At 41.8% G+C, this 24,079-nt stretch overlaps 1 protein-coding gene across 1 annotated transcript; it reads left to right on the top strand.

The window, feature by feature from the left end:
* Window positions 1-721: 721 nt before the first annotated feature.
* Window positions 722-2,440, top strand: LOC142201160 (uncharacterized). The gene is made up of 2 exons (XM_075271987.1): window positions 722-2,003; window positions 2,232-2,440. Exons 1-2 carry the CDS (start codon window positions 740-742, stop codon window positions 2,438-2,440), a joined length of 1,473 nt encoding a protein of 490 aa, XP_075128088.1. The 5' UTR covers window positions 722-739.
* The last annotated feature ends 21,639 nt before the right edge of the window (window positions 2,441-24,079 follow it).

The raw sequence follows: 24,079 nt of genomic DNA, 5'->3' as shown, positions 1-24,079 counted from the left end.
TTGAAAAGGGATGCAGAGCGAGCAGAGACAAGTTACAGTTTTGTTGTACAACTGTTACATTTTTGGGACACTGCATATCCGCAGGAGTTAAACATCTTTTGCCAGACAGGATCAAGGCAATACAGAATATACCCATTCCAAGAAATGTTGGACACTTACGGACTTTCCTAGGATTGGTTTCCTACTGTAGGGCATGGATACCAAATGCTTCCATGTTAATGCAGCCTCTTTATGACTGTCTAAAACCAGACTCTTTTGTTTTTACAGATCAAGCAGTAGAGAATTTTCACTTACTGAAGGAGAGTATTGCTAGTGCTCCGGCTTTGGGACTTCCAAACTATGACACAGGTTGTATTGCACAGAAATGAATGGACATGCTGCTGCAGTTCTCACACAAGCCCATGGTGCACAGCAGAGACCCGCAGCATATTACTCTGCTAAACTAGATTCAGTAGCACAAGGAGCCCCATCTTGTGTTCGTGCAATTATGGCCGTGCAGTTACTCTTAGACAAGTCAGCAGATATTGTGTTGGATTATCCTCTTCTTGTTTTGGCACAACATGACATTACTGCCGTATTATCACAAGTGCAACCATGACATTTATCACATGCTAGACACCTCCGCATACAACATGCATTACTTATGCCATCAAATGTCACATTTACACGATGCAATACAATTAATCCATCAACCTTATTGCCTATGGAGCAAGGGGGGGAGGAGGAGATAGACCCTGAAATGTCAGAGCCTCATGATTGTTTGGCCCTTATGGCGCAAGAGACAGTGGGTTTTTCACACGTTACAGACCACCCTTTAGCTAACCCTGAGTTTGAACTCTTTGTGGATGGATCGAGGTATGGTATTGAGGGAAAGTTTTATACAGGGTATGCTGTGGTAACAGAGCATGATGTTGTGAGAGCTGAACCCTTACCACCTCATATGTCAGCTCAGGAAGCAGAACTCAGAGCCCTGGCAGAGGCCTGCAAGATAGCGGAAGGTAAATCAGCAAACATTTACACGGATTCCAGATATGCTTTTGGCATTGCTCATGACTATGGACCTATTTGGAAGGCCCGATCCTTCTTGACATCTGGTGGTAAGCCGATTAAAAACTCTGAAAGTGTAAAATATCTGATGGACTGTTTATTGTTACCAGAACAAGTAGCTGTGGTGAAAGTTAAAAGTCATAGCAAAGCTGATACGTCTACCAGGAGGGGGAATGACAGAGCAGACCAAGCTGCTAAGAGGGCTGCAGCCACCTATACAACGCCACAGGTAATGGTAGCTGCTGCTACGGACATAACAGTCTCCCCTGCTTTACTTAAGACTTTACAGAAACAAGCTTCTCAAGAAGAATTCCAGCAATGGCAGCGGAAAGGGGCCACAGAGAGAGTGGATGGACTTTGGCAAAAGGACAATAAACTTTGCTTGCCTCGGACACTCTATCCTATGATGGCTCAGGTATCACACGGAGTGACACACCAATCTAAGACTGCAATGAATGACTTGGTAAGTGCTCACTGGTTTGCCCCTGGATTCAGCACTGCTGCAGCAGCTTTCAGTCAGGCATGTATGATATGTGCCTTAAACAATCAAGGCAGAATGGTGAAATCACCTAGGAAACACACGCCGCGTCCAATGTATCCTTTTCAAAGACTGCAGATCGATTATATTCAGATGCCAAAGGTGGGATGCTATGAATATGTTTTGGTGTGTGTGGACATCTTTTCAGGTTGGCCTGAGGCCTATGCTGTACCCAACGCCACGGCGCAAGTCACGGCAAAGAAACTTCTGTCAGAAATTGTGTGCAGGTATGGTGTACCAGAGACTATTGAAAGTGACAATGGAACTCATTTCACAGGGAAAATCATGACATCTATTCTCAAGGCAGTAGGGATAGAACAAGCCTTTCATACTCCGTACCATCCACAGAGTAGTGGTAGAGTAGAGAGGTTGAACGGTACCTTGAAGTCAAAAATTCAAAAGGCCATGGCTGATACAGGTAAGCCTTGGACTGAGTGCCTTCCCCTAGCACTCTTCTCGGTAAGGTACACGCCAGATAAGAGGACAGGTCTGAGTCCATTTGAGATTCTTTTTGGGACAGCCCCTAGGTTGGGATTGTATTTTCCACAATTGCTCCAGATGCAATATGGTGTGATGACAGACTATGTGATAACTTTACAGAAACAATTAACTAATATACATTCCCGAGTTTTCTCTTCCCTTCCAGATCCTGAAGCAGTTCCAGGTTCTCATCCCCTCCAGCCAGGAGATTGGGTGGTGATAAAGAGACACGTGAGAAGGGCTCTGGAGCCACGGTACGACAGTCCATTCCAGGTCCTGTTGATGACCAGCACAGCTGTGAAACTGCAAGGGAGGCCTAACTGGGTGCACGCCAGCCACTGCAAGAAGGTGACGGCCCAAGAGGAAGGATGTTGAAGAAATACCTGATGATCCTAATTGTTGCCTCGGTGGTGTCTTCATTAAATGACGTTCTTAAGGACAAATGGGACAACAAGTTGATAAAGCACCATCAGGTTCTGATAAAGGACATGGAACCAGAGAAGAAGCCAAAGGACTGTTGGATTTGCACTCATAGTCCAGTATCTGCCGCCACTATGCCTTATTTAGCCACTCCCCTGACAGAAACTGAACTGTTCAACGTTAAATGTGAGGATGATGTGTTTCATTTTAATGATCCTAGATGGGGGGAGATAGCAAATGTAAGTGTCCCATTACCCATAGCAGGGTGGGTGACCTCACCATGGTGGCAGATGAACATGACTGCAGTTTCGGGACGTACTCAGATCCTTGTGCATGACGGAATTGGGTGGGTGCCCAGAGATGTTGTGGGAACTCTAGACCTGGGAAAGATACCTGAGGACAGAATTCAGATCAGCTTTGACAGAAGTCTAGAATCCAGATACATAGCTAATGCTTTTAACCCCCTGTATGTCGAAAGATACATACATAATGTTTCATGGCCATATGCTAGTCTGTTCCCAAGTGGGAATGAGGAGAGCTGTAAAATACAGGCCCACAACATGGAGTGCGATGAGTCTGTCCCCTACACACCCAAGACCACAGTTTGTGGTAATCCGCATGCTGGTTATTGTTCCCCACTAGGGTCGGCAGATAAGTGGTGTATCTTGGCAAATGTCACTAGGTTGGTAGACTATGCTCACAGAGGTGTATTGGGACATTCTAACTTGTGGCAGTTGCCAAGGGATTTGTTTTGGGTGTGTGGAGGGAATGCTTACAAATGGATCCCCACAGGCAGCAGTGGAACATGCACACTGGCACGACTTACCCCCGCAACTTTTATAATATCACACAGCACTGTTGAGTTGGAAATGTTCGCCAAAAACAGACAGGGACCACCTCGACACATAATAAATAAAAGGGCCAAAGATAACCAACTTCGGAGAGGTGGAAGACCCCATTTAGTGTCCATGAGCGCAGGAGATAAGATTGGTAGCACAATATTTCTATGGCCAATGGTGATGCAGACATGGGATAAACTGGTCGAGTCTACTGACTATCTGGATGAGCAAATATATGACATCTTAGATTTGCTGAATGAGACTAACACTATACAAGGACAACTGATAGTAGTCATGAACCAGCTTACAATAGTATTGGACTACTTGACTGCGGTTCAGGGTGGTATGTGCCAGGTGATAGGGCCTACTTGCTGTCATTACATTGATCCAGAGGGGAATCTCCAGGTACATGCAGGAGTCAAGAAAATCCAAGAAATGAGAGAAAATTGGGAAAAAGAGCATGCAAAGAAACAAGATAGTTGGTGGTCCGACACTTTGTCATTCTTGAATCCTGCAAACTGGTTCAAAGGTGTTAAGGGATGGATCGTGGGAATTCTGCATTTCATGTTTCAGGCAGTCCTGATTTGCTTAAGCCTCTATGCATTGTACAAACTGATTGTTTATTGTGTAAGAAAGGGTACTCCTGAGAGAGGAGGAACGTATGTGGACATGGCCCCCACTGAGGAGGTATACGATCAATTGAACCTCACTCAGCATATGCGAGAAACTAGGATGTTGTGATGTTTAACACAATGGCTTGTTTATATGACCTGGAATCTGGTGAAGAGAAGGAGAATTAAAGAGAATTAAAAGTCCAGCAGTTTGTTCTCAAACTGAAATACAGGCATTGAACATGTTATTGTGTTAAATCACAAAAGGGGGGAAATGTGATCGATATCCAATGTCCCTTTAAGAGATATGGAGAACATTTTATATTCAGCTTGGCTTATTCTAAAAATATAAAGATTTGCAGAAAGAGCTGCTTGCATTACACCATATGATTTCACAACTCTCCCTCTCCTTCCTCTTTCGATTCTAGCCATTGAAGTATCAGACACCTTGTGTCAGCATAACTGACCCAGGGCAGAAGGGGGGCAAAGGAGAGTTGTCTGAATCTAGATATCTAGGCCAAGGGTGAAACCTAACATAAGCTGACAAATGATCTTTGCCATGATTATTTTTAGGACTAACGGAAACTGTTAAGATTAAGGCCCTATAAGGAATATCACAATGATTGCTTATAGAGATATAGAGATGATTAAAGTGGGAGGGTCAAGGAACTCATCCCGCCAATGATAAATCGTAATCATAAATTGTTGGGCATGGTTCATTAAAATGGACACGACCATTTATTTTACTGTATAAAATCTTATGCGATGTACAATAAAAGGGAACTTGCTGATTTCACCAATTGTGTGTGTCAGGTTGGTTAATTTCCACATGAGCTCATTATATGTATATATATATACATACAACTATACATAATTTGGCACCGCTTGACAATCAAGATGATGAACCCAGTTTGGGGTTCCGATAACAGGCCTGTGGTCTACAAGTTTGTGAGTGGTAGATCAGGAAACCTGTTGTTTTCTGCTCTACTAGGAGCAGAACCGGTTTGGCGCCACCACTTATTTTTGGTTTTGTGATCTGGTTGTTAAAACCAGAATGCAAAACCAGGGAGAACCTGGCTGCATCACTTACCTCTCCCCACTCCTGCTTGCAGCCTCTTCTCTTCTATCTTCAGCCTCGGCTCTATATGCCATGCATCATGTTGCAGTGCCGCCCAAATCTCCTTCAAAAAATGTGTGCAACAAATGAACGTGGTATTGCCACATAGCCTTCTTTGAAAATATTTACTGTCAGAAGTACTGCCCCCTGAAACTTTTAGGGCCCTAATGTTCCTTATAAAAAAAGACATAGGAAGTTGTGATGGTCAAAAACTTGTACATGTTAAAGAAGGGCCTGAATGTCATTTTTGAAAGTAAAAAAAATATGGCTAACTAGTTTTTCGGGATGGAACAGGGATTGATTTTGATTTCTGTGTTTGGGAAGGAATTTTTTCCCCAATTGGTATCTACTTCATTTATATTGCTAGGGCAACTTCACATCCTAAAAATGAATTCTAAATGTTTTCTATATGCTTTTATAACATTTTATTATATGGATTTGAATCAACCTTGTTCATGAATACAGAAGGCACATGCTGTCAGTTCTGAACAAATGAACTACATTTCCTATATCATAATATTATTAAAAAAAAACATGTTTTTATCACCTGGTTAACACAGAAAATATTTGACATCTTGTCAATGTTTCAATGAAAAACACTGATAAGTAAGTGTTTCTTCAGCATAAATTGTATAATATTGTAACAGATACCGTAGTGGCTGTCTTAGATGACTCCTCTAATTGTTTTACTAAATAACCATCGGAAAGAGTTTAAAAAATGCTGAAGTTCACAGTAATTGGATAAATCCATACTCCGCACTCTGTGAGTGCCTGTGTTGTGTGCCCACTGAGAAAAAAAATGAAGATAAAAAAAGACTCAACACTATTATCTCCTATGTTTATGCTAATGACTGCAGAAATAGAGAGGAAAAAACATGCTAAACAAAATTGCACTGAGTGGTACTATATTCTCAATGTTCCCTACTGTTTTAAGTCTTGATTTCGGTTTACCAAGACTAGCTCAGCAGACTGTGTTAACTTAATGTTAAATCATTCCAAGGTTTAATTTGAATATTTTGTAAGAAAGTCATATTATTTCAGTTAGAGTACTGTAGTTTTATGTGCATACAATACTGCACACTGTTATTTGAGAATTTTGCAATGGTAAAATTGTTTTAGAATATAAATAACAGATGTTATATTTTTCGTTGTTTAACTAAAAGCATTTAAGACAAAAGTTACATACATAGTGCCAAGTGTTTTGGTGCTTTTCCAAATTATAAACAGACATGGGGCCACATGGTGGCTCAGTGGTTAGCACTACAGCCTTGCAGCACTGGAGTCCTGGTGTTCAAATCCTGCCAAGGGCAAAAAAAAACATCAGCAAGGAGTTTGTATGTTTTCCCTGTGTTTGCATGGATTTCCATCCCGTATTCCGAAGACATAGGCAATTTTTTAGTTTGCTTTACTTCAGGGGTGCCCAAAACGTCAATCGCGATCTACTGGTCAATCACAAAGGATGTATGGGTTGACCTGCGCTGGTTCAGATGTCTACGTTTCAGTGTAGGAGGCTGCGTCATGCCGCCTGCGCTGATACGCAGACGTCTACCAGGAGAAAAGTACATGCGAGCAGCAGCAGCATCGAAGTCGGTAAGTATGAGAACTTTGTTTGTTTGTTTTATAATAGGTCGCTATCTGCTGGAGTATTCCCGGCAGGTAGCGGCCTATTTACCAACCTCCCCGGACCTGTTCACTGCCGCCCCCGCTTCCCCTTGTACTATAGGCTGCGGAGGGTGATTGTGAATAGGCCCGGGACAGGCCGTGATCCCACTACTGTATTATTTTTTACTGTATTATTTATTATTACTTTTCAGACCCCCGAGTATAATAATCGGAGCTCCAGGGGAGGTGAGGGAACATAATAAACAATGTTACTTACCTTTCTGGGATCCAATGTCAATTTGAGGCCCCGCCTCACCTCACCCAGGCCCCGCCCACAGGCCATGTCCCGGGCCTCGCCCACAAGAAGTGGGTAGTAGATCTTTTGATCATTTTATAAGTAGCTCACATGCTGAAAAAGTGTGAGCACCCCTGCTGTACTTCATAATGAGCTATATAATATCACTATACTCCCACAGTGGCTTACAAAAGTGTTCATACCACTTGAACTTTTGAAGAAAAGCCTCCCCACAACATGATGATACCATTACGAGCAGTGTTACTTTTCTGCCACACACAGCACTTGGCATTTAGGCCAAAAAGTTAAATTTTGGTCTTGTCTGACCAGAGCACTTTCTTCCTCATGTTTTTTGCATTCCCTATATGGCTTGTGGCAAACTGAAAACAACACTGAAGCCTTCACAGAACAGGTATATTTATACTGAGACTAAATTACACACAGAGCTGGACTCTATTAACTAAGTGACTTATGAAGGCAATTGATTGTACTGGATTTTATTTAGGGGTATCAGAGTACAGGGTCAACTAGTAAATTTTAGAAAGATGATAGCGTTTGCTCTCACTGGTTGCACAATTTCAAAATAAATAAGGTGTGTGAGCTAAAACATAACTTTTAATAAATATCACTTTAAAATAAGTGCAATGTGTCATGGATAAATTTTTGTGGGCACGTATGAAATTTATTCATTGGGTACTTTATTATTTTTGTTTATTCTTCATTTGTCCCAGGTTTTTCCCACTCTCCAGTTTATCCTAAAATATCAAGTTTCCCACCATCTGATTTGTCATGTATATCAGTGGTGCTCAAAACATTAGCGGCAGTGGTACATTAAAATACCTCCAAAGCCACTTAGAACTCAATTTATCATGCTATAGACTCATAGGAGACTCTGCTTCCTTCACAGAATGCTTGTATAACTATAAGGCTTCTTTGTATCAAGGCTAACTCTTACTCCATGTATTAATCAATAACAGTTACCATAGGGATTCACTGCCAGAGCTAGTTTGCATAGGACAGGGTAGCTTAGCATGGTTGTATTTACTTGTTCCAGACAGCCATCTTATCAGTGTGTGTTCACATTAGTCAACCTGATCTGCAGGCATCTACTCACAATAGCTAGTTTCTAGTAGGTGTTGGACCCCCTAATTGAGCTATCTCCATACAATTGTATTTACTTATTCCAGGCTGCTGTTTTATCAGTGTGTGTTCACATTAGCCAACCTGATCTGCAGACATGTATTCACAATGGCTAGGTACTCACAGGTGTTCAACGCCCTAATTAGGCTATCTCCATACAATTGTATTTACTTGTTCCAGACTGCCGTTTTATCAGTGTGTGTTCACACTAGTCAACCTGATCTGGAGAAAACTACTCACAATAGCTAGGTGCTAGTAGGTGTTCAACTCCCTGATTGAGCTATCTCCCAATCACCCTAGTATTGCTGTCTCCAATCTTTCCTCAGGTAAGTCTCCTATTGTGCCTTGCAACTTATCCCTGTCCAGATATGTTCATCAGGATCTGGGTATTCAGTTTCCCATAGTATAAATAACCTCCTCTATCAGTATGGAGTCCCTTTAATTAAGGAGCTATATCTAGTTTGTACTGTAGCTCTCTGTGATTTGCCTCCGTATTGAGTCTATATTGAGTCTATCAGTACTTGCCCTTTCAATGGTTTTTTATCCCTACATGTTTCTGCCCACTCAGGGTTTCATCAGGGGATATTTTTGGCAATAAAGATTCAATTCTCAGGGAGCCTGGGCTTCTGCCGTCCAGCAGTGAGCTCCAGCGTCTCCTCCTTGGCTAGTGTGGCCGCAAGGGCGCCGCCAACAATGCAGGTTTATATTGCACAGGTCCCTCCCATTTCCCGTGACGTCAGTCGATTCCCGGCCAATCGGATGGTAGGTGTGTCATCCCGACACCCCCCCCGACCGTCCGTTCTCCATTCACCAGCATCACAGGTACTGGTCAGGTGATAGCATGCTGGTAATACTCCAGCATGCTTATAGGAAACTTCTAAGCAGGTAAGATATCCTTTTTGTAAGAAGCACACAGCGCTATGATGCCGTCATTTGTCCAGAGGACAACACGTTCAGTATGTGCTTTTATCTTCAAGTGCAGGTTAACACATCTATATCCCACATTTTCATGCAATTTATAGTTGTGGGCATATCAGTATCTATACCATCACTGGGTAATTCCTATATGCAATCCTAGGTTGCAGACATGAATCACAGGCATGTGTTGTATATGGATCCTCCTCCGTCATATTTGATTGATAGTTACCTCCCATCTTCATAACCACGTATATCGTGATAACTCTCCCATTTCACACTATATATAGTGATTTGTGACAACGGTATCATTTCTCGGAACCTATTATAAAGTTAATATATTACCTAGTGGTCCATGTCTGCACACATACCCATATTGCCATAGTTCCATCATGATCTATTTTGATATCTCCATTCTATGTCTTATTGCATGGCGTGAGCATCTGTTCTCTTAACTGTTATTCTGCACACGGTGTTAATTCATCTTATAGATTCAACATCCTAAAAATGGTTTGAACGATAGCTGTTCATTTAATCCTCCAGGTTTGACTGTACCCAGCCTGAAGATCCATCGTGTCTCACTCTGTAAGACACGTCTGTCAAAATTACCTCCTCTCGGTGATGGTTTTACTACTTCCAAGGCCTGGAACCTTATGGTCTTTGGATCTCCTGCATGTTCCGTAATGACATGTTGCGCAATAGATGTATCTGCTCCTCTATTTATATCGGCTACATGTTCCAGAATCCTTCTTCTGAATTTGCGTATTGTTTTTCCGATATATTGAGTTCCGCATGCGCATGTCATTAGATAAACCAGACCCCTAGTCTTACAGTTTGCTTTTACTTGCAAATTATCAGTGCATGGGCCACAATGCTTTTGTTGTCACGCTTCTGAAATATGTCCTGGAGCACAACTTCTTTTTGTTTGAACAGCACCTCTTCCACCAGCTCAGGGGAGTGGCCATGGGCAGCCCATGTGCGCCAACTTATGCCAACCTCTACCTGGGCTGGTGGGAGAGGAATGTTGTGTTCGGTGAAGAACTGGAATCGAGGATGGCAGCAGCGATGGTATGGCTCAGATTCATCGACGACATCCTTATACTGTGGAACGATACAAAAGAAAGATTTCAGGAGTTAGTGGACATGCTCAACGTAAATGATCTGGGCTTATATTTCACTTGTGAGATCCATGAGAAAAAGATAAATTTTCTGGATCTCACAATCACAAAAATGGAGGATGGCCATTTAAAAACCACCATGTTTAGGAAACCTACGGCCACCAATAGCCTGTTACAATGGGAAAGTTGGCACCCAAGATCATTGCGCCAGGGAATCCCGAAAGGACAATACTTAAGAGCAAGGAGAAACTGCTCTGAATATGGAGACTTCCTTCAAACAGCTGGGGAATTACAAGAAAGATTTACATCTAGGGGATATCCCAGGCAGAGCCTAGTGAGAGCATACCAACATTCAGCGGCAGCAGACCGCCACATGTTGCTGATCCAAAAAAAATCGGAGCATGATGAGAAAATTAGGATCATTGGCACATACAATGCAGCGCATCAGGAGGTCCGAACTGTACTTGAGACCTATTGGGGGATTTTAAAAACAGACCCTGATATAGGACACCTAATAGATGATCACTAGAGATGAGCGAACAGTGTTCTATCGAACACATGTTGGATCGGATATCAGGGTGTTCGCCATGTTCGAATCGAATCGAACACCGCGTGGTAAAGTGCGCCAAAATTCGATTCCCCTCCCACCTTCCCTGGCGCCTTTTTTGCACCAATAACAGCGCAGGGGAGGTGGGACAGGAACTACGACACTGGGGGCATTGAAAAAAATTGGAAAAAGTCATTGGCTGCCGAAATCAGGTGACCTCCATTTTAGACGAATAGTGGATTTCAAATCCGGGTCATATGAGAATGTGAACTTTGTGACTATGAGACAGGGATAGCTGTACAGGCAGGGATAGCTAGGGATAACCTTTATTTAGGGGGGAATGTTATTAAAAATAACTTTTTGGGGCTCTATCGGGTGTGTAATTGTGATTTTTGTGAGATAAACTTTTTCCCATAGGGATGCATTGGCCAGCGCTGATTGGCCAAATTCCGTACTCTGGCCAATCAGTGCTGGCCAATGCATTCTATTAGCTTGATGAAGCAGAGTGTGCACAAGGGTTCAAGCGCACCCTCGGCTCTGATGTAGCAGAGCTGAGGCTGCACAAGGGTTCAAGCGCACCCTCGGCTCTGATGTAGGAGAGCCGAGGGTGCACTTGAACCCTTGTGCACCCTCGGCTCTGCTACATCAGAGCCGAGGGTGCGCTTGAACCCTTGTGCACACTCTGCTTCATCAAGCTAATAGAATGCATTGGCCAGCGCTGATTGGCCAATGCATTCTATTAGCCCGATGAAGTAGAGCTGAATGTGTGTGCTAAGCACACACATTCAGCACTGCTTCATCATGCCAATACAATGCATTAGCCAGTGCTGATTGGCCAGAGTACGGAATTCGGCCAATCAGCGCTGGCTCTGCTGGAGGAGGCGGAGTCTAAGATCGCTCCACACCAGTCTCCATTCAGGTCCGACCTTAGACTCCGCCTCCTCCAGCAGAGCCAGCGCTGATTGGCCGAATTCCGTACTCTGGCCAATCAGCACTGGCTAATGCATTGTATTGGCGTGATGAAGCAGTGCTGAATGTGTGTGCTTAGCACACACATTCAGCTCTACTTCATCGGGCTAATAGAATGCATTGGCCAGCGCTGATTGGCCAGAGTACGGAATTCGGCCAATCAGCGCTGGCTCTGCTGGAGGAGGCGGAGTCTAAGGTCGGACCTGAATGGAGACTGGTGTGGAGCGATCTTAGACTCCGCCTCCTCCAGCAGAGCCAGCGCTGATTGGCCGAATTCCGTACTCTGGCCAATCAGCGCTGGCCAATGCATTCTATTAGCCCGATGAAGTAGAGCTGAATGTGTGTGCTAAGCACACACATTCAGCACTGCTTCATCACGCCAATACAATGCATTAGCCAGTGCTGATTGGCCAGAGTACGGAATTCGGCCAATCAGCGCTGGCTCTGCTGGAGGAGGCGGAGTCTAAGGTCGGACCTGAATGGAGACTGGTGTGGAGCGATCTTAGACTCCGCCTCCTCCAGCAGAGCCAGCGCTGATTGGCCGAATTCCGTACTCTGGCCAATCAGCACTGGCTAATGCATTGTATTGGTGTGATGAAGCAGTGCTGAATGTGTGTGCTTAGCACACACATTCAGCTCTACTTCATCGGGCTAATAGAATGCATTGGCCAATCAGCGCTGGCCAATGGATTCTATTAGCTTGATGAAGCAGAGTGTGCACAAGGGTTCAAGCGCACCCTCGGCTCTGATGTAGCAGAGCCGAGGGTGCACAAGGGTTCAAGTGCACCCTCGGCTCTCCTACATCAGAGCCGAGGGTGCGCTTGAACCCTTGTGCAGCCTCAGCTCTGCTACATCAGAGCCGAGGGTGCGCTTGAACCCTTGTGCACACTCTGCTTCATCAAGCTAATAGAATGCATTGGCCAGCACTGATTGGCCAGAGTACGGAATTTGGCCAATCAGCGCTGGCCAATGCATCCCTATGGGAAAAAGTTTATCTCACAAAAATCACAATTACACACCCGATAGAGCCCCAAAAAGTTATTTTTAATAACATTCCCCCCTAAATAAAGGTTATCCCTAGCTATCCCTGCCTGTACAGCTATCCCTGTCTCATAGTCACAAAGTTCACATTCTCATATGACCCGGATTTGAAATCCACTATTCGTCTAAAATGGAGGTCACCTGATTTCGGCAGCCAATGACTTTTTCCAATTTTTTTCAATGCCCCCAGTGTCGTAGTTCCTGTCCCACCTCCCCTGCGCTGTTATTGGTGCAAAAAAGGCGCCAGGGAAGGTGGGAGGGGAATCGAATTTTGGCGCACTTTACCACGCGGTGTTCGATTCGATTCGAACATGGCGAACACCCTGATATCCGATCGAACATGTGTTCGATAGAACACTGTTCGCTCATCTCTAGTGATCATCTATTAGGTGTCCTATATCAGGGTCTGTTTTTAAAATCCCCCAATAGGTCTCAAGTACAGTTCGGACCTCCTGATGCGCTGCATTGTATGTGCCAATGATCCTAATTTTCTCATCATGCTCCGATTTTTTTGGAATCAGCAACATGTGGCGGTCTGCTGCCGCTGAATGTTGGTATGCTCTCACTAGGCTCTGCCTGGGATATCCCCTAGATGTAAATCTTTCTTGTAATTCCCCAGCTGTTTGAAGGAAGTCTCCATATTCAGAGCAGTTTCTCCTTGCTCTTAAGTATTGTCCTTTCGGGATTCCCTGGCGCAATGATCTTGGGTGCCAACTTTCCCATTGTAACAGGCTATTGGTGGCCGTAGGTTTCCTAAACATGGTGGTTTTTAAATGGCCATCCTCCATTTTTGTGATTGTGAGATCCAGAAAATTTATCTTTTTCTCATGGATCTCACAAGTGAAATATAAGCCCAGATCATTTACGTTGAGCATGTCCACTAACTCCTGAAATCTTTCTTTTGTATCGTTCCACAGTATAAGGATGTCGTCGATGAATCTGAGCCATACCATCGCTGCTGCCATCCTCGATTCCAGTTCTTCACCGAACACAACATTCCTCTCCCACCAGCCCAGGTAGAGGTTGGCATAAGTTGGCGCACATGGGCTGCCCATGGCCACTCCCCTGAGCTGGTGGAAGAGGTGCTGTTCAAACAAAAAGAAGTTGTGCTCCAGGACATATTTCAGAAGCGTGACAACAAAAGCATTGTGGCCCATGCACTGATAATTTGCAAGTAAAAGCAAACTGTAAGACTAGGGGTCTGGTTTATCTAATGACATGCGCATGCGGAACTCAATATATCGGAAAAACAATACGCAAATTCAGAAGAAGGATTCTGGAACATGTAGCCGATATAAATAGAGGAGCAGATACATCTATTGCGCAACATGTCATTACGGAACATGCAGGAGATCCAAAGACCATAAGGTTCCAGGCCTTGGAAGTAGTAAAACCATCACCGAGAGGAGGTAATTTTGACAGACGTGTCTTACAGAGTGAGACACGATGGATCTTCAGGCTGGGTACAGTCAAACCTGGAGGATTAAATGAACAGCTATCGTTCAAACCATTTTTAGGATGTTGAATCTATAAGATGAATTAACACCGTGTGCAGAATAACAGTTAAGAGAACAGATGCTCACGCCATGCAATAAGACATAGAATGGAGATATCAAAATAGATCATGATGGAACTATGGCAATATGGGTATGTGTGCAGACATGGACCACTAGGTAATATATTAACTTTATAATAGGTTCCGAGAAATGATAGCGTTGTCACAAATCACTATATATAGTGTGAAATGGGAGAGTTATCACGATATACGTGGTTATGAAGATGGGAGGTAACTATCAATCAAATATGACGGAGGAGGATCCATATACAACACATGCCTGTGATTCATGTCTGCAACCTAGGATTGCATATAGGAATTACCCAGTGATGGTATAGATACTGATATGCCCACAACTATAAATTGCATGAAAATGTGGGATATAGATGTGTTAACCTGCACTTGAAGATAAAAGCACATACTGAACGTGTTGTCCTCTGGACAAATGACGGCATCATAGCGCTGTGTGCTTCTTACAAAAAGGATATCTTACCTGCTTAGAAGTTTCCTATAAGCATGCTGGAGTATTACCAGCATGCTATCACCTGACCAGTACCTGTGATGCTGGTGAATGGAGAACGGACGGTCGGGGGGGTGTCGGGATGACACACCTACCATCCGATTGGCCGGGAATCGACTGACGTCACGGGAAATGGGAGGGACCTGTGCAATATAAACCTGCATTGTTGGCGGCGCCCTTGCGGCCACACTAGCCAAGGAGGAGACGCTGGAGCTCACTGCTGGACGGCAGAAGCCCAGGCTCCCTGAGAATTGAATCTTTATTGCCAAAAATATCCCCTGATGAAACCCTGAGTGGGCAGAAACATGTAGGGATAAAAAACCATTGAAAGGGCAAGTACTGATAGACTCAATATAGACTCAATACGGAGGCAAATCACAGAGAGCTACAGTACAAACTAGATATAGCTCCTTAATTAAAGGGACTCCATACTGATAGAGGAGGTTATTTATACTATGGGAAACTGAATACCCAGATCCTGATGAACATATCTGGACAGGGATAAGTTGCAAGGCACAATAGGAGACTTACCTGAGGAAAGATTGGAGACAGCAATACTAGGGTGATTGGGAGATAGCTCAATCAGGGAGTTGAACACCTACTAGCACCTAGCTATTGTGAGTAGTTTTCTCCAGATCAGGTTGACTAGTGTGAACACACACTGATAAAACGGCAGTCTGGAACAAGTAAATACAATTGTATGGAGATAGCCTAATTAGGGCGTTGAACACCTGTGAGTACCTAGCCATTGTGAATACATGTCTGCAGATCAGGTTGGCTAATGTGAACACACACTGATAAAACAGCAGCCTGGAATAAGTAAATACAATTGTATGGAGATAGCTCAATTAGGGGGTTCAACACCTACTAGAAACTAGCCATTGTGAGTAGATGCCTGCAGATCAGGTTGACTAATGTGAACACACACTGATAAGATGGCTGTCTGGAACAAGTAAATACAACCATGCTAAGCTACCCTGTCCTATGCAAACTAGCTCTGGCAGTGAATCCCTATGGTAACTGTTATTGACTAATACATGGAGTAAGAGTTAGCCTTGATACAAAGAAGCCTTATAGTTATACAAGCATTCTGTGAAGGAAGCAGAGTCTCCTATGAGTCTATAGCATGATAAATTGAGTTCTAAGTGGCTTTGGAGGTATTTTAATGTACCACTGCCGCTAATGTTTTGAGCACCACTGATATACATGACAAATCAGATGGTGGGAAACTTGATATTTTAGGATAAACTGGAGAGTGGGAAAAACCTGGGACAAATGAAGAATAAACAAAAATAATAAAGTACCCAATGAATAAATTTCATACGTGCCCACAAACATTTATCCATGACACATTGCACTTATTTTAAAGTGATATTTATTAAAAGTTATGTTTTAGCTCACACACCTTATTTATTTTGAAATTGGTATCAGAGTACAGGGGGCAGAATACTTTTGCATATCACACTTTTCAGATTTTTATTTGAGTAAAATTTTGAAAACCATGTATCATTTTGGTTCCACTTCCTAATTATGTGCTACTTTGTGTTGGTCTATCACTTTATATTTCAATAAAACACATTTACGTTTGTGGTTGTAAGGTGCCAAAATGTGAAAAAAAAGTTCAAAGGGTATGAATACTTTTACAATCCACTGTATACACCATAATTCCTGATATTCATGATATACTCCCATACTACCTGATATACCCTACCCCTCTTTTCTTTTATTTCTACTAAGACATGCTTGTTTTTGTTGACAGGCTTTCAAGCCTTTTGTTTCATAAGGCTAAGGCCCCACATTGCAGAAACGCAGCTTTTTTGTTGCAGATTTTGGTGTGGGTTTTTTTTGAGCCAAAGTCAAGTATGGCTACAAAAGCAATAGGAAATGTATAGGAAGTTCTTAAACTTCTCCCTTCTGCTCAATCCAGTTTGTGGCTTTGGCTCAAAAAATGTAACGTGGGGCCTTAGCCTCAACCTGTTTTTCTTTGTATACCAAAACAATGGAGTACAATGTTTTTGTTATTTGATGCCTGTGATATCTTTGCGATCTATTGTTGTACCCAATATAAACAGTTTTCAAACTGTTATGTGCTCAAAAAACAGTTCATGTCCACATATGCAACTTTTTTGTACCCCGGATAGCCCATTTAACAGATTGGAGTTGCAGGAGTGCATATCTCTGATAACACAAAGAGGACGCAGCACGTTGGTCACTAAAACTTCATATTTCTTTAAAAATTTTAATTTTCACTTTGTATATTAATTTTTGGGAAGTACTCAAAATGATAATACCTCTTGAGAAATTACTTGAGGGGTGTAGTTTCTAAAATGGGGTTACTTTTGAAGGGTTTCCATAGTACTGGTACTTTAGGGGCTTTTCAAATGCGACATGGCACCTGCAAATTATTTCAGCAAAATCTTCCCACCAAAGGCCAAACAGTGCTCTTTCTATTCTGAAACCCACCATGTACACACACAGCAGTTTATATATGGGACATCTCTGTGTTCAGGAGAAATTGTTTAACAAACTGCGTTTTTTCTTCTTTAACCCCTTGTAATAATGAAGAATTTGGTGCTAAATGGATGGTTAATTGGAAAAAAGAAAGTCATTTTAAATGTTCACATTCCAATGTTAACAAAATCTTTGAAACAGCTGTTAGGTCAAAGTGCTCACTATACACCTTGATAAATTGTACTGGCACTTTAGAGGCTCTGCAAATGGGACATGGCAACTTAAAACTATTCCAGCAAAATCTGACCCTCCAAATCCAAATAGCCCTCTTTCCATTCTGAGTCCCACCATGTACCCATACTGCAGTTTACAACCACATATTTGATATTCCTGTGTTGTAGATAAATTATTGAACAAACTCTGGGGAGATTTTTCTCATTTATCTTTTTTTTGGTGCTAAGTTTATGGTTTGTTGGAAAAAATGTAACTTTACATTTTCATGTTCCAATATTAACAAAATCTGTGAAACAGTTACTAGGCCAAAATGCTCACCATAGCCCTCTGTTTTGTAAAAAGTGTAGTTTCCAAAATCTGGTCACTTTTAGGGTTTTCCATTTTATAGGTAATCTAGGGACTCTGCAAATGCGACATGACACCTTAAATCTATTCTATCAAAATCGGCCTTCAAAAGCCAAATAGCGCTTTTTCCATTCAGAGTCCTACAATATAGACATACAGCACATTATGACCACAGATGGGGTATTCCCATGTTCAGTTACAATTGTTTAACAAACTGTGCAGTTCTTTATTCTACTTTAACATGAAAACTTTGGGGAAAAATTAACATTTTTTATTTGTAATTTACACATCCTAACATGAATACAATTTGTGAAACAACTGTGGGATCAAAATGCTCACTGTACACCTTGATAAATTCTGTCAGGGGTGTAGTTTACAAAATGGGGTCATGAGTAGAGATGAGCGAACAGTGTTCTATCGAACTCATGTTCGATCGGATATTAGACTGTTCGGCATGTTCGAATCGAATCGAACACCGCGTGGTAAAGTGCGCCATTACTCGATTCCCCTCCCACCTTCCCTGGCGCCTTTTTTGCTCCAATAACAGCGCAGGGTAGGTGGGACAGGAACTACGACACCGGTGACGTTGAAAAAAGTAGGCAAAACCCATTGGCTGCCGAAAACATGTGACCTCTAATTTAAAAGAACAGCGACGCCCAGCTTCGCGTCATTCTGAGCTTGCAATTCACCGGGGACGGAGGTTTCCGTCCAGTTAGCTAGGGCTTAGATTCTGGGTAGGCAGGGACAGGCTAGGATAGGAAGGAGAAGACAACCAACAGCTCTTGTAAGAGCTAAATTCCAGGGAGAAGCTTGTCAGTGTAACGTGGCACTGACAGGCTCAATCGCCGCAACCCAGCTGTCCGCGGATCCTGAATGGAATACACTGACAGTGTATTCCCATATACCCGATATATACCCCCGATACCCGTTCCAACGGTGTGCCCCCCCACCTTCACCCCAGAAATACCCTGCAAGTCCCCTAGCAATAGAATTGGGGCTATATACACCCACTATTTTTGCTACTGCCATATAGTGCCATTGTCTAACTGGGAATTCAAAGAATATATTGGGGTTACAAATACCCTCATTTCTTGCTACTGCCATATAGTGCCAGTTTCTGACTGGTAATTCAAAGAATATATTGGGGTTATAAATACCCTCATTTCTTGTTACTGCCATATAGTGCCAGTTTCTGACTGGTAATTCAAAGAATATATTGGGGTTACGTGCACCCACAATTTTTGCTACTGGTATATAGTGCCATTGTCTGACTGGGAATTCAAAGAATATATTGGGGTTACAAATACCCTCATTTCTTGCTACTGCCATATAGTGCCAGTTTCTGACTGGTAATTCAAAGAATATATTGGGGTTATAAATACCCTCATTTCTTGCTACTGCCATATAGTGCCAGTTTCTGACTGGTAATTCAAAGAATATATTGGGGTTACGTGCACCCACAATTTTTGCTACTGGTATATAGTGCCATTGTCTGACTGGGAATTCAAAGAATATATTGGGGTTACAAATACCCTCATTTCTTTCTACTTGTATATAGTGCCAGTTTCTGACTGGTAATTCAAAGAATATATTGGGGTTACGTGCACCCACAATTTTTGCTACTGGTATATAGTGCCATTGTCTGACTGGGAATTCAAAGAATATATTGGGGTTACAAATACCCTCATTTCTTGCTACTGCCATATAGTGCCAGTTTCTGACTGGTAATTCAAAGAATATATTGGGGTTACGTGCACCCACAATTTTTGCTACTGGTATATAGTGCCATTGTCTGACTGGGAATTCAAAGAATATATTGGGGTTACAAATACCCTCATTTCTTGCTACTGCCATATAGTGCCAGTTTCTGACTGGTAATTCAAAGAATATATTGGGGTTACGTGCACCCACAATTTAGGCTACTGGTATATAGTGCCATTGCCTGACTGGGAATTCAAAGAATATATTGGGGTTACAAATACCCTCATTTCTTGCTACTGCCATATAGTGCCAGTTTCTGACTGGTAATTCAAAGAATATATTGGGGTTATAAATACCCTCATTTCTTGTTACTGCCATATAGTGCCAGTTTCTGACTGGTAATTCAAAGAATATATTGGGGTTACGTGCACCCACAATTTTTGCTACTGGTATATAGTGCCATTGTCTGACTGGGAATTCAAAGAATATATTGGGGTTACAAATACACTCATTTCTTGCTACTGCCATATAGTGCCAGTTTCTGACTGGTAATTCAAAGAATATATTGGGGTTATAAATACCCTCATTTCTTGCTACTGCCATATAGTGCCAGTTTCTGACTGGTAATTCAAAGAATATATTGGGGTTACGTGCACCCACAATTTTTGCTACTGGTATATAGTGCCATTGTCTGACTGGGAACTCAAAGAATATATTGGGGTTACAAATACCCTCATTTCTTGCTACTGCCATATAGTGCCAGTTTCTGACTGGTAATTCAAAGAATATATTGGGGTTATAAATACCCTCATTTCTTGTTACTGCCATATAGTGCCAGTTTCTGACTGGTAATTCAAAGAATATATTGGGGTTACGTGCACCCACAATTTTTGCTACTGGTATATAGTGCCATTGTCTGACTGGGAATTCACAGAATATATTGGGGTTACAAATACCCTCATTTCTTGCTACTGCCATATAGTGCCAGTTTCTGACTGGTAATTCAAAGAATATATTGGGGTTACGTGCACCCACAATTTTTGCTACTGGTATATAGTGCCATTGTCTGACTGGGAATTCAAAGAATATATTGGGGTTACAAATACCCTCATTTCTTGCTACTGCCATATAGTGCCAGTTTCTGACTAGTAATTCAAAGAATATATTGGGGTTACGTGCACCCACAATTTTTGCTACTGGTATATAGTGCCATTGTCTGACTGGGAATTCAAAGAATATATTGGGGTTACAAATACCCTCATTTCTTGCTACTTGTATATAGTGCCAGTTTCTGACTGGTAATTCAAAGAATATATTGGAGTTACGTGCACCCACAATTTTTGCAACTGGTATATAGTGCCATTGTCTGAATGGGAATTCAAAGAATATATTGGGGTTACAAATACCCTTATTTCTTGCTACTGCCATATAGTGCCAGTTTCTGACTGGTAATTCAAAGAATATATTGGGGTTACGTGCACCCACAATTTTTGCTACTGGTATATAGTGCCATTGTCTGACTGGGAATTCAAAGAATATATTGGGGTTACAAATACCCTCATTTCTTGCTACTGCCATATAGTGCCAGTTTCTGACTGGTAATTCAAAGAATATATTGGGGTTACGTTCACCCACAATTTTTGCTACTGGTATATAGTGCCATTGTCTGACTGGGAATTCAAAGAATATATTGGGGTTACAAATACCCTCATTTCTTACTACCGCCATATAGTGCCAGTTTCTGACTGGTAATTCAAAGAATATATTGGGGTTATAAATACCCTCATTTCTTGTTACTGCCATATAGTGCCAGTTTCTGACTGGTAATTCAAAGAATATATTGGGGTTACGTGCACCCACAATTTTTGCTACTGTTATATAGTGCCATTCTCTGACTGGGAATTCAAAGAATATATTGGGGTTACAAATACCCTCATTTCTTGCTACTGCCATAAAGTGCCAGTTTCTGACTGGTAATTCAAAGAATATATTGGGGTTACGTGCACCCACAATTTTTGCTACTGGTATGTAGTGCCATTGTCTGACTGGGAATTCAAAGAATATATTGGGGTTACAAATGCCCTCATTTCTGGCTACTTGTATATAGTGCCAGTTTCTGACTGGTAATTCAAAGAATATATTGGGGTTACGTGCACCCACAATTTTTGCTACTGGTATATAGTGCCATTGTCTGACTGGGAATTCAAAGAATATATTGGGGTTACAAATACCCTCATTTCTTGCTACTGCCATATAGTGCCAGTTTCTGACTGGTAATTCAAAGAATATATTGGGGTTACGTGCACCCACAATTTTTGCTACTGGTATGTAGTGCCATTGTCTGACTGGGAATTCAAAGAATATATTGGGGTTACAAATGCCCTCATTTCTGGCTACTTGTATATAGTGCCAGTTTCTGACTGGTAATTCAAAGAATATATTGGGGTTACGTGAACCCACAATTTTTGCTACTGGTATATAGTGCCATTGTCTGACTGGGAATTCAAAGAATATATTGGGGTTACAAATACCCTCATTTCTTGCTACTGCCATATAGTGCCAGTTTCTGACTGGTAATTTAAAGAATATATTGGGGTTACGTGCACCCACAATTTTTGCTACTGGTATATAGTGCCATTGTCTGACTGGGAATTCAAAGAATATATTGGGGTTACAAATACCCTCATTTCTTGCTACTGCCATATAGTGCCAGTTTCTGACTGGTAATTCAAAGAATATATTGGGGTTACGTGCACCCACAATTTTTGCTACTGGTATGTAGTGCCATTGTCTGACTGGGAATTCAAAGAATATATTGGGGTTACAAATACCCTCATTTCTTGCTACTGCCATATAGTGCCAGTTTCTGACTGGTAATTCAAAGAATATATTGGGGTTACGTGCACCCACAATTTTTGCTACTGGTATATAGTGCCATTGTCTGACTGGGAATTCAAAGAATATATTGGGGTTACAAATACCCTCATTTCTTGCTACTGCCATATAGTGCCAGTTTCTGACTGGTAATTCAAAGAATATATTAGGGTTACGTTCACCCACAATTTTTGCTACTGGTATATAGTGCCATTGTCTGACTGGGAATTCAAAGAATATATTGGGGTTACAAATACCCTCATTTCTTACTACTGCCATATAGTGCCAGTTTCTGACTGGTAATTCAAAGAATATATTGGGGTTATAAATATCCTCATTTCTTTTTACTGCCATATAGTGCCAGTTTCTGACTGGTAATTCAAAGGATATATTGGGGTTACGTGCACCCACAATTTTTGCTACTGGTATATAGTGCCATTGTCTGACTGGGAACTCAAAGAATATATTGGGGTTACAAATACCCTCATTTCTTGCTACTGCCATATAGTGCCAGTTTCTGACTGGTAATTCAAAGAATATATTGGGGTTATAAATACCCTCATTTCTTGTTACTGCCATATAGTGCCAGTTTCTGACTGGTAATTCAAAGAATATATTGGGGTTACGTGCACCCACAATTTTTGCTACTGGTATATAGTGCCATTGTCTGACTGGGAACTCAAAGAATATATTGGGGTTACAAATACCCTCATTTCTTGCTACTGCCATATAGTGCCAGTTTCTGACTGGTAATTCAAAGAATATATTGGGGTTATAAATACCCTCATTTCTTGTTACTGCCATATAGTGCCAGTTTCTGACTGGTAATTCAAAGAATATATTGGGGTTACGTGCACCCACAATTTTTGCTACTGGTATATAGTGCCATTGTCTGACTGGGAATTCACAGAATATATTGGGGTTACAAATACCCTCATTTCTTGCTACTGCCATATAGTGCCAGTTTCTGACTGGTAATTCAAAGAATATATTGGGGTTACGTGCACCCACAATTTTTGCTACTGGTATATAGTGCCATTGTCTGACTGGGAATTCAAAGAATATATTGGGGTTACAAATACCCTCATTTCTTGCTACTGCCATATAGTGCCAGTTTCTGACTAGTAATTCAAAGAATATATTGGGGTTACGTGCACCCACAATTTTTGCTACTGGTATATAGTGCCATTGTCTGACTGGGAATTCAAAGAATATATTGGGGTTACAAATACCCTCATTTCTTGCTACTTGTATATAGTGCCAGTTTCTGACTGGTAATTCAAAGAATATATTGGAGTTACGTGCACCCACAATTTTTGCAACTGGTATATAGTGCCATTGTCTGAATGGGAATTCAAAGAATATATTGGGGTTACAAATACCCTTATTTCTTGCTACTGCCATATAGTGCCAGTTTCTGACTGGTAATTCAAAGAATATATTGGGGTTACGTGCACCCACAATTTTTGCTACTGGTATATAGTGCCATTGTCTGACTGGGAATTCAAAGAATATATTGGGGTTACAAATACCCTCATTTCTTGCTACTGCCATATAGTGCCAGTTTCTGACTGGTAATTCAAAGAATATATTGGGGTTACGTTCACCCACAATTTTTGCTACTGGTATATAGTGCCATTGTCTGACTGGGAATTCAAAGAATATATTGGGGTTACAAATACCCTCATTTCTTACTACCGCCATATAGTGCCAGTTTCTG

This window comes from Leptodactylus fuscus, chromosome 4, assembly GCF_031893055.1.
Source record: "Leptodactylus fuscus isolate aLepFus1 chromosome 4, aLepFus1.hap2, whole genome shotgun sequence".
Taxonomy (NCBI): domain Eukaryota; kingdom Metazoa; phylum Chordata; class Amphibia; order Anura; family Leptodactylidae; genus Leptodactylus; species Leptodactylus fuscus.
This window is presented reverse-complemented; position numbering and strand designations above follow the sequence as displayed.